This window comes from Loxodonta africana, chromosome 2 (assembly GCF_030014295.1).
Source record: "Loxodonta africana isolate mLoxAfr1 chromosome 2, mLoxAfr1.hap2, whole genome shotgun sequence".
Taxonomy (NCBI): domain Eukaryota; kingdom Metazoa; phylum Chordata; class Mammalia; order Proboscidea; family Elephantidae; genus Loxodonta; species Loxodonta africana.
In genome coordinates, this window is record NC_087343.1 from 46,965,035 (window position 1) to 46,979,666 (window position 14,632).

The 14,632-nt window shown below is 40.5% G+C and overlaps 1 protein-coding gene across 1 annotated transcript in view; it reads left to right on the top strand.

Moving 5' to 3' along the window:
• C7 (complement C7) overlaps window positions 1–14,632 on the top strand; it is a 91,463-nt gene that overhangs the window by 59,660 nt on the left and 17,171 nt on the right. Inside the window, 4 exon segments of the mRNA XM_023545637.2 lie at window positions 1,312–1,483; window positions 4,841–4,928; window positions 7,376–7,508; window positions 12,090–12,281. Coding sequence (XP_023401405.2) covers window positions 1,312–1,483; window positions 4,841–4,928; window positions 7,376–7,508; window positions 12,090–12,281 — 585 coding nt within the window.

The window sequence follows — 14,632 nt, forward strand, 5'->3', positions numbered from 1 at the left end:
TCCACCCAGGGATGCCTTGGAAGAAAGCCCTGGTGATCTGCTTCTAAAGATCACAGCGATGAAAACCCTGTGGAGTGTCCTCCTCAGCACACATGGAGTCATCATGAGTTGGAATTGACCCATGGAAACTTAAAAAAAAAAGAGAAACTGAGGGGGCTACTTTATCAAATCAATTTTTAATTATGACTGTATAAGGAAGGCCATGGGAAATATGCAAATTAGTTTTGTTTTGGTGTGTGATACTGATGAGAGGATGTGGAGTAAAGGGAAAAGAGGGATGCGGGCTACACATGGTAGAAAGAATGAGGGAGCAATAACACACCCATCTGCCAGGATATGTTTTCGGGTAATGGTTTCTGAGGTCACTTCCTAACTAGGAAAGCAAGGCTCTTAGAATGGGGTACAAATTCCCTCTTGTCACCCCGAGGCACAGTGGTTAAGTTGCTTGGCTTGAATCCACCGGCCACTCCATGGGAGAAAGATGTGGCAGTCTGCTTCTGCCTGGCAAACCCTATGGGGCAATTCTACTCTGTCCTACAGGGTTGCTTCGAGTTGGAATTGTTTGGTTTGGGTTTTACCCAGGGCATAAGATGGGGGAAATACTTGAAATGTGGGTCTTGAATAGGTCCCTAGGACAGAAGGTGGAGGTGGTCGGGGTGAGTTGAGGAAGTGCCTGACGATTGGAAAAAGATGCTGAAAGGAGGTAAAAGAAGTGATTTTAAAAGAACTTCTACTTATGTATTTCCTCATTTGTACGTAAAATGCCAGGCCTGGGGTTAGCAGCCTGGGAGTCCCCAGTAGTGTATGTCCTTCCTTTGCTCAGTTATTGCTTTAAAAATAGGAACGTGCCTTATTGTGAGACTGGGGACTGATGACAGGAGCCTGGGGTTACTCAGCCAGAAAATTGGGGTTACAGTCTGAGATGTGCCTCTTGTCAGCCATTAGAACCTTGGGCATGGCATTTAGCCGCTTACTCTTCATCTCCTCATAAGCGAGGTTGTTAACAGATCTCCTGCTTACCTCAATTCATTGTTGTGAGAAGTAAATAAATGATACAACGTCCATTAAAGTGCCTTGAGTGAGCCGTATTATAAAAAAAAAAAAAAAAAATTATTACTAGAAGGATGCTAATGCAGCCTTAACATTGGTGTGTGTGGAGACAGTCTGGCCATTCTAGAAAACCCCAGTGAACAGAGTGGAAGTAAAGTATCTCCAAAGCCTTTCTCCTCCCCCAGTAGACAGGAAGCCTAGAGCTAAGCTTTGGAATCCTCCTCTCCCAGTATTGACTGATGAACGTCTCTTACCTTACAGGAGGGGTTGATGGAGGTTGGAGTTGCTGGTCCCCTTGGGGCCCCTGTGTTGAGGGGAAGAAAACAAGGAGCCGAGAATGCAATAACCCGCCTCCCAGTGGGGGAGGGCAATCCTGTATTGGAGAAACATCGGAAAGCAGGCAATGCGAAGACGAGGAGTTGGAGCACTTTCGGTAAAGAAGACCAGAGTTCCTGACAGTTCCACGGAACACAGTGCCCTGTGCAGTAAACGTGCACTACTGCTTGCTGCTATTGAAAGCCTTAAGAGTTAAATGGCTACTTTTATGTGTGGCTGCTTTATCCCTTAGCACTGGGGTCAGTGCAAGGAGGGAAACACCTATAGCCAACTTGCACTCACGTGCTTTGGATTTTCCTGAGCTGGTGTTACAAAGGGCTGTAACTGGGTGGCAGTACTGCTGAGTGGATCAGAGCAGCGGCCTTGGTATCAGACAGACCTGCTGCTTGGTAGTTGTTTGACTTTGAGCATGTGACTTGCTGTACTTCTAAAATGAGGATAATGTTCTTAGGTGCCGTGGAGTTGCTTCTGACTCATAGTGATCCTGTGTACAACAGAAGGAAACACTGCCTGGTCCTGTGCCATCCTCACAATTTTTGCTATGCTTGAGCCCATTGTTGTAGCCACTGTGTCAATCCTTCTAGCTGAGGGTCTTCCTACTAAGCATGATGTCCTTCTCCAGGGACTGGTCCCTCCTGATAACATGTCCAAAGTCTGTGAGACAAAGTCTCACCATCCTTGCTTCTAAGGAGCATTCTGGCTGTACTTCGTCCAGGACAGATTTGTTTGTTCTTTTGGCAGTCCATGGTATATTCAATATTCTTTCCAAAGCCATAATTCAAAGGCATCAATTCTTCTTTGGTCTTCCTTATTCGTTGCCCAGCTTTCGCATGCATATGAGGCAATTGAAAACACCATGGCTTGAGTTAGGCACACCTTAGTCCTTAAAGAGACATCTTTGCTTTTTAACACTTTAAAGATAAACTAAGGATTAAAAAAAAAAGGATAATGGGGTGGATAAAATGATAATAGGATGTTGTCAGGATTTAATGCAATTAAGTGCTTAGGACAGTGCCTGGTGCAGAGTAAGTGTTCAATAAACATTAGCTAGTACTGCTTTTCAGATACACCACTGATTATTATTACTGCTGGGGGCGCGGTGGTTAAGAGCTTGGCTGCTAACCAAAAGGATGGCAGTTAGAATCCACCAGCCACCCCCTGGAAACCCTATGGGGCAGTTCTACTCTGTCCTGTAGGGTCCCTCTGAGTCAGGAGGCAATGGGCATTATTATTATTGCCATTTGATTAAGCATACACCCAAACGTTTGCGGTGGATCGTATCTCAACGGATTAGCCAGCCCAGTAGTTTGCCACCAACTTCTCATTTTTCAGGACCTTGCAAAAGCTATCTCAAAAAAAGCTTAATTGATGAACCCAACCTTTAGGTCAGAATTCTTTACGCCGAATCTCGCTGTTTTAAACTGTCTTTATTAACATCTAATCAGGGCTTTGGCAAAAGGTTCAAGTAAGATAATTTGAAGGCCATTTGAGTTGGAGAAAGAGGTGAGACATGGGAATTTAGTTGAAGCATAGGGGGCTGGGATGTCTCATTCTAAAGTCTTTGGTTCCTTGAAATCTGCCAATTGCCAATCTCTCTTGACTGAGGAAGGTGGCAAACGTGAGATGACTGCAGAAAGAGCGTGCTGGGTTTTAGGGAGGATTAGGGGCTTGGCGGAGGTCTCTGACCAATGAGCATATTTTCCTTGCTGTTAGACTGAAGCTGAAGGGAAGGGAGCGCCTCGGAAAAGACGTTAAAGGAATTTTCATTTTTTGGTGCTCAGGGGAGTGGAAATGTTCCCCTTTGATTCTCCTCTGTACAAACAAGAAAATCATGACCAGTGCTTCACATTTTGGGGTTTCCTGAATGTTGCGACAGTAGAGGGAACTCAGCTGAGAAGGAGGTACCTCTTATAGGCTATTTGTAATGCTTTCACTCAGATTTCCTATCTCTAGAGTGGAGATAATTCTGGTGGGATATTGATCTCAGAGGTCCTTGAAAATTATTGCATAATGGTGGATGCCATCATTATCATTATCATGATTATCGCCCTCCCTAGAGATGGTCGCAGTGATGGTGACCTGTCAAGACTCTGGATTGGTAAGATGGTCTTAGGGCTTTAATTCTCTCGTCTTTCTCTTAGGCCTAGGATTCCTGCCCCAAACCTGATCAAAACTTGCTTTCAGCAAAGGATCTGGTATCAGTCACATATACTTCTGAAAAAATATAGACACTCTGTGACTCCTTGTTCTCTCTCATTGCCTTATGAGAGATAGGAAGAGCATGATTGTAAGGAACCTAACCCACTGAACTTGAATGCAGCCCTGGTATTATCAGTTTATAACCTTGGACAAGTTATTCACATTTTATGAGCCTTTATTTTTTCTGTATTATCCCATAGGGTTGCTGTGAGTGTGAACTGAGATAATATACAGGGAACTGCCAAGGAGCCCTGGTGGTACAGTAGTTAAGTGCCAGGCTGCTAACTGAAAGATCAGCAGTTCAAACCCACCAGTGGCTTTCTTCTGTGGGAGAAAAGGCCTGGCAATCTGCTTCTGTAAAGATTACAGCCTAGGAAACTCTATGGGACTGTTCTATTCCTTCCTGTAGGGTTACTATGAGTTGGAATTGACTTGATGGCACACATCAAGGGGAACTGCCATGGTACTTAACCAAACCCATTGTCATGGAGTCAATTCCAATTCATAGCAGCCCTATAGGACAGAGTAGAGCTGCCCCAAAGTGTTTTCAAGGAGTGGTTGGTGGATTTGAACTGCCAACTTTTTCGTTAGTAGCCTTAACTCTCAACCACAGTACCACCTTGTAAATACTCAGTAAAACCAAAACCAAACCCAAACCCACTGCTGTTGAGTCGATTCCGACTCATAGTGACCCTATAGGACAGAGTAGAACTGCACCATAGAGTTTCCAAGGAGCACCTGGTGGATTTAAACTGCCAACCTCTTGGACAGCAGTCATAGCACTTAACCACTATGCCACCAGGGTTTCCAATGCTCAGTAAAAACTAGTTACTATTACTTGATGCTCTCTGACAGGATCACTAACTCTAAGTGTTTATTTTAAAGACAGAATTAAGTTAGGGTTAAGGAAATTTCTGACCTAAATATCAGGAGAATAAGTACTTTCTGAGTCAGTTGACCTCCAGAAATCATATAAAGTAGGTGTGTTATTCATAGACAATTATTTATTTTCTTTCCATTCTGCCTGTTTTTCATATTACTGACTGAGTAGCTGTTTAAGTTTTTTCCTCGCTTGAATTTACATTTGAGCTCTTTATCATTGGACGTGATAAGCTGTTCAGTTCTGAAAATGGCAAAAATATCATATCAAGGTGATATCACAACATGATGTGAATGAAAAATTTACTGTTGTGCAAAATATTTATTAAACTGTGGAAGCCAATCACATTAATTACATGTTTCCTTTTCCTTTCAGATTACTTGAACCACATTGTTTTCCTTTGTCTTTGGTTCCAACAGAATTTTGTCCATCACCCCCTGCCTTGAAAGACGGATTTGTTCAAGTTGGTTATAAAAGATACTTCTGTTTTCTTTTACATATGCCCTTTGCTCCCAATTTCATTTCTCTACTGATGCCATAATCTATTTCCTTCTTCCATGGTGAAAAAGTGCTAAAAATATTTTATGTGAGCATTTTACTTTTAGTGATGTGGGTTTTAGTTTGTGACTTTTCCCCTTGGGCCCAACATGTTTAGAACTCTGCAGAGGGCAGTATATCTTTTGTGGTAAGAGAAATCAATATGGCTACCCAGTGAATTACAAATGTAATCATGCCAGAGGGTTACTAAACATTTCCACTTTGGACAGTAAGACAGGAATCTAAAAGCAACTTCTTCAATGTAGAGAACTTTTCTTACTCTTACCATTGTAAGAGGCCTTTTTTCCCCATAAATGTGGAGACTTGGGATGAAGTATTAGTTTTATTCCTGAAGCCGATAAGACATTTAGCCAGTGTCTGGTGAGATAGGGGTCACTGTACTTTCAATGATTTTCTTTTTCAGGAAGGAACACGAGTCACTTGCCAGTTGTCACTCAGAGAATTTTTTTTGGCTTTGGGACCATATTAATTAGTGCTGGCCTCACTGCTTGGCTTTGGATCTAAATCCCAGTGAAGTCTCTTCATGGCTCACACAGTGGATATTGTTTATCAGGACTCTGTCAATACTACCAGCTTTGCCTTTTCCATGAAGGATTTTTTCTTCCAAATTCCAGGCCCTGAGCATACAAGCTAAGAGATTGCTGTAAAAAAACCCACTGCCATTGAGTCAATTCTGACTCATAGTGACTCTATAGGACAGAGGAGAACTGCCCTACAGGGTTTCCAAGATTGTAATCTTTATGGGAGCTGACTGCCACATCTTTCTTCCCCGGAGCAGTTGGCAAGTTTGAACCACTGACCTTTTGGTTAGCAGCCTAGGGTTTAACCACTGCACTACCAGGGCTCCTCAAGAGTCTTCCATAGTTTCCCCAAATGTAGGTCCTACTGGGATATGGAAGTGGTGTGCAAGTGTGTGGAGTGGAGAAGGGAAGAGGGATGAGTGAGAGAGAAAATGAACCTACCATCTGTAATATCCATATTGCCCCACCACCGTTGCCACAATCCGTGAAGGAATTGTGTTCCTGAGCAAGGTTCTGATGTTTCTAAAGGAAACTTATGCTCAGAGAATGAGGCCAAGCAAACACATATGCTTTAGGAAACCATGAAGCTGTTGTCCCACACTGTAGTGCGTGCAATGCCCTGTAAGGAGCCATGGGTTCCAAACACAGCTCCATGGTCTGGTTACATGTGAGTCACCTAGGGAACTTAAAAATAGAGATTGATGCCTGCACCTCATCCTCAACTTCTGATTTAGAAGCTCCAGGAGCCTGTATTTTATTAAATTGCTACAACTGGTTCTGATATAGAGCTAAGTTTGAACAATGTTGAGTTAGGCCTCTCTATGTGGAAGTCTCTTCTGAGAGGCTGAGGAAGGCCTAGGGGTTAGAACCAAAGCAGGGCAAGGTCCTTCTCTGGCCCATTTTTCTCAAACCTTAACATGAACCCGAGTCCTCTGTTTCTTACCACTCAATGGAGCAGCCACACTGAGCCAGGAGGAGCAATACTAACAATGAAAAGAGAATTTTGTCTTAATGCCTACAGCATTGTTGGTGTTGGTACCAGTTCCAAGCCCTCTTCCTGAGTTTCTTCACCATCATTTTGGATAGGAGGGAACCAGATAGACAAGGAAAGCGGCCAAGAGACACTCCAAAGAGCATGATGACTCACTCACAGGCTCAGACTTCAAATTCTTCCTTGCTTCACAATGAAAGCTCACCTCCTGACACTATAGGCTAATGAAATGTCCTTGAATCTGACCAACTCCAACAGCACTTCCCTTACTGGGGGGAGTTGGAGGGTGGGGTGGGAGAAAATGGGAGAAGATCAACACTGTGCTTCCCCTAAAAGTTTTCAGCGAGAAACTTAAACTTTAATGAACATGCTGATAGGATTTGAATATTTCTGACTGCTCATACTGGCATTTATTATGCAGTACAAACAGTTAATGCTTGGTTTGTTACCAACGAATAGCACATAACACCTTAACATGGTTCCAAAAACTAGTAAGAAACTATTTTTTCCCAAAAATACAAGGGAAAGAAGTTACTTGGGCAGTGTCCATTAAAATAACTTTAGTAAAGTGTGTAACGCAGTGCTTGGTGTTTTGAAAGCAATCAATATAGTACAGTGTTGTGCCATTAATGTCCTTATTTCATTTATGGTGGTATTGATGTTGTTTATAGAGAATTTTCTAGACAATTTTTTATAGACAATTTTCTAAATCAGTTATTTGACTGTAGGTTGCTAATGAATAAAAAAAGATGCACTTTCTAGGCAAAATATATCTAAAGAAATATTTTACTAATGCAAAATAGACAAGTCTACCTCTCTTCATCTTTTATCGTTGCTTAGAGTGAAGGTGCCAAGTTTCCTGTTGGGAAAAACATAGTGTACACTTGTAATGAAGGCTATTCTCTTATTGGAGACCCTGTTGCCAGATGTGGAGAAGATTTAAAGTGGCTTGTTGGAGAAATGCATTGTCAGAGTGAGTAGCCTTTGTTGTACCATATAATTTAAGATGAGAGAATGATGTGGAAGAGAATGAATCAAGACAACCACTCACTGTATGGCCTGTGTCTTGACTTCTCTTTAATGAGAGGCAGACATGACCCTGCCCAAGTTTCAGTAGTGCTCTGAATAAGCTCTCTGCATTCTCTAGTTAGGAGCTATGGTAGTTCGATTGTTAAGCACTCAGCTGCTAACAGAAAGGTTGGCGGTTCAAACACACTCAGGAACTCCTTGGGAGAAAGACCTACTGATCTGCTCCTGTAAAGATTACAGCCTAGAAAACCCTGTGGGGTGGTTCTGCTCTGTTCTATAGGGTCACTATGAATTGAAATTGACTTGACAGCACACAACAACAAGAACCTATATTCTAATTGTCTTTATTTAATCTTCATTTTTAAAGAATATTTTTACTGGGTAAGGTATCCTAGGTTAGTAATTAATGTCCTTACTGCATTGCCTTCTAACTTCATTATTTTCTAGTGAGAAGTCAGCTGTCAATCTTATTGTTTCTTCTTTGGAAATCGTATATTTTTTTCTCTTGTTTTTAAGATTTTTTTGTCTTTGTTTTTCAGCAGGTCTACGCTGATGTACCCAGATGTGATTTTTTTTTTTTTAATTTATCCTGGCTGATGTTCAAAGCACTTCTTAAATCTGTGCTTTAATGCCTTTTGTCAGTTTCAGAAAATTCTTGACCATTATCTCCTCATATGTGGCTACTGTCCCATTCTTGAGCCTTTCCTAATGAGATGCAAACTACATATATTTTTAGGCCGAATGATTTCATTACATTCTTTTCTTTGTTTTTTTATCACTTTTCTCTTTGTGTTTCATTCTAAATATTTTCTATTGACCTATCTTCCAGTTTAATAATACACCGCCCATGTATCTGCCAGTTTTTCATACTGTGGGGGCTTCATGTTCCTATGATGCTGGGAGCTATGCCACTGATATTCAAATACCAGCAGGGTCCCTCATGGCAATTTTTACCATAAAGATTTTTACCAATTTCAGCAGTCTGAAATTGACTAACGTGCAAATCAGGATGCATTGATAATTATTGGTGATTGAAATGTGGATGTTGGAAACCAAGAAGAAGGATCTGTAGTTGGAAGATATGGCCTTGATGACAGAAATAATGCTGGAGACCACATGATAGAATTTTGCAAGACCAAGGACTTCATTGCAAATACCTTTTTTCACCAACATAAATGGCAGCTATACAAGTGGACCTTGCCAGATGGAATACACAGGAATCAAATCGACTAAATCTCTGGAAAGAGATGATGGAAAAGCTCATTATCATCAGTCAAACAAGGCCAGGGGTCGACTGCAGAACAGACCATCAACTGCTCATATGCAATTCAAGTTGAGACTGAAGAAAATTGGAACAAGTCCACAAGAGCCAAAAGTAAGATCTTGAATATATCCCACCTGAATTTAGAGACCATCTCAAAACCAGATTAGACATATTGAATACTAATGACCAAAGACCAGACAAGTTATGGAATGACATCAAGGACATCATCCATGAAGAAGGCAAGAGGTCATTAAAAAGACAAGAAAGAAAGAAAAGACCAAAATGGATGTCAGAAGAGACTCTGAAACTTGCTCTTGAATGTACAGTAGCCAAAGTGAAAGGATGAAATGATGAAGTAAAAGAGCTGAACAGAAATTTCAAAGGCTGGCTCTAGAAGACAAAGTAAAGTGTTATAATGCATGTGTAAAGACCTGGATTTAGAAAACCAAAAGGGAAGAACATGCTGAGCATCTCTCAAGCTGAAAGAACTGAAGAAAAAATCCAAGTTTCGAGTTGCAATATTGAAAGATTCTTCAGGAAAAATATTAAAAGACACAGGAAACATCAAAAGAAGATGGGAGGAATACATACAGTCACTATACCAAAAAGAATTGGTTGATGTTTAACCATTTCAGGAGGTAGCAGATGATCAGGAATTGATGGTACTGAAGGAAGATTTCAAGCTGCACTGAAGGCATTGACGAAAAACAAGGCTCCAGGAATAGACAGAATACCAATTGAGGTGTTTCAACAAATGGATGCTCACTTGTCTATGCCAAGAAATTTGGAAGACGGCTTCCTGGCCAACTGAGTGGAAAAGATCCATATTTATGCCTATTCCCAAGAAAGGTGATCCAACCAAATGCAAAAATTATTGAACAATATTAATATCACATGCAAGTAAAATTTTACTGAAGATCACTCAAAAGCAGCTGCAGCAGTATATTGACAGGGAAGTGCTGGAAATTCAAGCCAGATTCAGAAGAGGACACGGAACCAGGGGTATCATTGCTGATGTCAGATGGATCCTGGCTGAAAGCAGAGGATACCAGAAAGTTGTTTACCTGTGTTTTATTGACTATGCAAAGGCATTTGACTTTGTGGATCATAGCAAATTATGGATAACACTGCAAAGAAAGGGAATTCCAGAACACTTATATGCTCAAGGGGAACCCAGAAGTAGTTCAAGAGGCAGTTGTTCAAACAGAACAAGGGGATATTGTGTGGTGTAAAGTCAGAAAAGGTGTGTGTCAGGTTTGTATCCTTTCACCATACCTATTCAATCTGTATGCTAAGCAAATAGTCCAACAAGCTGGACTATTTGAAGAAGAATGGGGCATCAGGATTGGAGGAAGACTCATTAACAACTTGTTGTTATGCAAATGACACAACCTTTCTTGCTGAAAGTGAAGAGGACTTGAAGCACTTATTGATGAAGATCAAAGACCACAGCCTTTGGTATGGATTATACCTCAACATAAAGAAAACAAAAATCCTCACAACTGGAGCAATAAGCCACATAATAATAAATGGAGGAAAGACTGAAGTTGTCAAGGATTTCATTTTACTTGGATCTACAACCAACACCCATGGAAGCAGCAGTCAAGAAATCAAAAGACACATTGCATTGAGCAAATCAACGGCAAAGGACCTCTTTAAAGTGTTGAAAAGCAAAGATGTCACCTTGAAGACTAATGTTTGCCTGACCCAAGCCATGGTGTTTTCAATCGTCATATATGCATGAGAAAGCTGGACAATAAATTAGGAAGACCGAAGAAGAATTGACACCTTTGAATTGTGCTGTTAGCGAAGAATATTGAATATACCCTGAACTGCCAAAAGAATGAACAAGTCTGTCTTGGATGAAGTACAACCAGAATGCTCCTTGGAAGCAAGAATGGTGAGACTATGTCTCATATACTTTGGACATATTATTAAGAGGGATCAGTTCCCAGAGAAGGACATCATGTCTGGTAAACTAGAGGGTCAGCGAAAAAGAGGGAGACCCTGGAAGGGATGGATTGGTACGGTGGCTGCAAAATGGTCTCAAGAGTACCAACCACTGTGAGGACTGCGCAGGACCAAGCAGTATTTCATTCTGATGTACACAGGGTCACTATGAGTCGAATAGACTGAATGACACCTAACAACAACAATTCTCTGCACAGTTGTGTGCAATCTGCTGTTAAGGACTCTACTGAGTTCTTAATTTCATCTTTCCAATTCTAGATATTCCTTTTGTTTCTGTTCTTTTTATACTTTCTCGTTCTATGTTGTAATTCTCAATCTTGTTATTTGATTTTTTTCAACATATTAATCCCAGTTATTTCAAGGTCCACGTCTGTTAACTCCATCATCTGGATCTCCTGTGTGTCTATTTCTATTGTCATTTTTTGGATTGGATTTTGGTTAGTTCTTATCTTCTTGAATGTCTGATTAGTTTGATTGAATGCCAGACATTATGTGTTAAACACTGAAGAAATAATTTGAGGCTTTGGACAATGTTATCTTCTCTAAAGAAGATTTAGCTTTGTTTCTGGCAGGCAATTAAGGTAGAATCCAGTGAGGATCTGAGCTACTTTGAAATTAGGCTTCAGCCTTCATTATTGCTGTATTTTTACTTTTCTGGTTTACCTTTACTTTTCGGCTGTAGCCATTAAGGGATTCCAATTGAGAGTACAAGGTTTCTACCTGGGCCTCTCCTTTTGTCCAGAACTGGTCTCCAAATGTGCTGTAGTGGTTAAGAGCTACAGCTGCTAACCAAAAGGTCGGCAGTTTGAATCCACCAGGTGCTCCTTGTAAACCATATGGGGCAGTTCTACTCTGTCCTATAGGGTCGCTATGAGTCAGAATTGACTTGATGGCAATGGATTTTTTTTTTTAACCTGTGAGACTGCCAAAAATACTACTCAGCTTTCAGCCTCTGAGCTGTAGCTTTCTCCTCAATTTGGCAGCCTTTCAGATTTTTTTCTTCAAATTTTCAAATATACAAGGAGAATACCATTATCAAATGTTGTAGTCACCCCATTAGGCTTCCCTCCTCTCTGGAATCTTGAACTTCCATTCATTGGTCAACTACATGCCAGGCACTGTGGGGAGTGTCACTCAGCGCACCCTAAGAGTGAACTTACCTCTTCCTCTTCATTCTCTAATGTTATGAGAAAGAACAAGTGTATCAGTACCAATCAAAGTTGTCATCTTTAAAAAAAAGACAGTTTAGAGAAGCAATGACCTTTGTATTCTGCTTCCTTTTATATTTAGAAATAGCCTGTGTCCTACCTGCACTGAAGGATGGTATGCAGAGCCATCCCCACAAGCTCTTCTACGCAGTGGGTGAGAAGGTGACACTTTCCTGTCCAGGTGGCATGTCCTTAGAAGGTCCTTCAGTCTTTCTCTGTGGCTCTAGCCTTAAGTGGAGTCCTGAGATGAAGAATGTCCAGTGTGTGCGAAAAGGTGAGCTGCTCTCTGCATCTGTCTGAGGGCATCTTTCGTCAGGCGGATGAGAGTCGTTTCAGCGGTCCCTCTTGACATTCACCCCCATCACTGTGAGTCATTCCCCCTTCCCTGCCCCTTATGGGAAGGAGGCCAGTTAGTAGTCTGGATAACCAATTCTCTTCACATGACACGGATGAACTAATGGAAAGCAAACAAAGGCAAGAATAGTTCCGGTGATTCTGAAACGTCTACCTTAAATCCTGCATATGAAAATGAGCTCTTTATAGCTGTTATGGTGCCAAGAAAATAAAAGATTTTGTAGAAAGCTGGTTTTTGATTTCTTTCCCTTTTTCCCCGCCTCTTGTACTTTTTATAAGTACAGAGTTGAAATTGTAATTTATATAAAATTCTGTATGCCCACTTCTGGGTTTTCAAATAGTTGATCGGTATCATTGAAATAGAAAATTTTATTTTAAGTGGAAATTTGACACTGCAAAGCAAAAGTTATGGAAGAAAAAGTTGTGCTTTGTGAAGTTGCTCTTAGTATTGGAAATGCCAAAATCTAATATTTTGAGCACCAGGCAAATTAAAATGGCCTTTTAAGAAATTAGGTAGGAAGGGTTTTAGAAACCAAAGTGTGTCTTTTTAGAGATATGTGAGATGGAATGGCTTTGGTTTTAAAATAACCTCCTATTTTCTATTTGTTTATATATTTAAAATGAACAGAAACTACTGTACTTGTAACAATTAAAAACAAGAAGAACAATTCACTTGCATGCTATTTTGTATACTATTCTTATTTTCTCGAATACATATTTTTTAAAATACACTTTACTTTTTAGAGCAGCAGTAAGTGTACAGAAAAATTGTGCAGAGAGTACAGAGTTCCCATGTACCCCCTTCCCCCTCCCCCGCACCCTGTTTCTATTATTATTAACATCTTGCATTAGTGTGGTACACTTGTTACTGAACCAGCACTGAAGTTCAGCAACAACTGAACCAACAATACTGATGTTACTGAACCAACAATGCTGAACCAATATTGGTACCTTATTATTAATTAAAGTCCATAGTTTACATTAGCTAGGTCCCTGTAGCACAAGTGGTTTGTGATTGGCTACTAACCTAAAGGTTGGCAGTTCAAACCCAGCCAGCAGTGCTGTGGAAGAAAGGCCTGGCAATCTGCTTCTGTAAAGATTATATCCCAGAAAACCCTATGGAGCAGTTCTACTCTATAACACATGGGGTTGCCATAATTTATATCAGCACTCACTCTTTGTGTTGTACAGTATTATAGGTTTTGACAAATGCGTTGTATCTTGTGTCCACCATACAGAATAATTTCACTCCCCTTAAAATGCCCCGTGCTTCACCTATTTATTCTAACACTTGCTTCTTACTCAGTGCTGAAGTTTGTCTTTCAGTAGTGAGGATGAAGTACTTGATTCCTTGAATGATATTTTTAGGTGAATTAGACATTTATAACTAAAGAGAGGACGCAGGCTGCAGGGAACTGTGTTATTGATGGTGGCTCTGAGCTGTGGCTCTGACAGGTGATAGAGCAGGAGAGGACCGTGCTGGATCGAAGGCCTTCCATGCCAGTCCTGGTGTGCTCTTTAGCTGCCAAAGGCCACCAGTGGAAGACAATTGCTTTGTTTTCTACATACTCTGAAGCATAAATATGGGTTTTTTGGAACTGTTTAAAGTAATGGACCTGTACCAATAATTCTAAAATTAAACAGAACAAGGTACAGTTGATGAGGTTGCACTTTTGTTCCCAGTAGATTGTATGCTTGCTTGTCTTTCTAAAATGTCTGTTTTAGTCACTGAAACACAACTTGGCATGATTTTTCTCCCACTCAGTAGAAAGTTCTATTAAAGTGGGTTTTAATTAAGGATGTCTTTCAGATCTGTAAGTTTTCTTCTGAAGACAAGGATAACAATAACAACTGCCCTTAAGATTAACTTGTAACAAAGAGAAATCCCAGGTATGTCAGCCTCCAAAGCAGATGTTTTGGCATACCCGCTGTGTCAGTATTTCATCTTGACGTGAAGGCATTTGGCTTTAAGATGTCCCTGAAGTACGTGTTTATTTGGTTAACCAGTCTGTAGAGGTAACGAAGCTATGTTTTTCTTAAATGCAGAAATTCTTGGGTTAGGTAATTCTCTCAGTGATTTTTCACAAAGACATAATAAGAAGAATTTAAAATCTAAAATTTCATTTTTATTAATGATTAACAAATACATTTTTAATCGTGATGCAGAACTAATTCACACTGCTTTATCACTGAGTTTTAGGTTTGGTACATATAGATCAGTGCTCAGCCCCAGCATATTGATACTTTGGGCTGGAAAATTCTTTGCTGTGG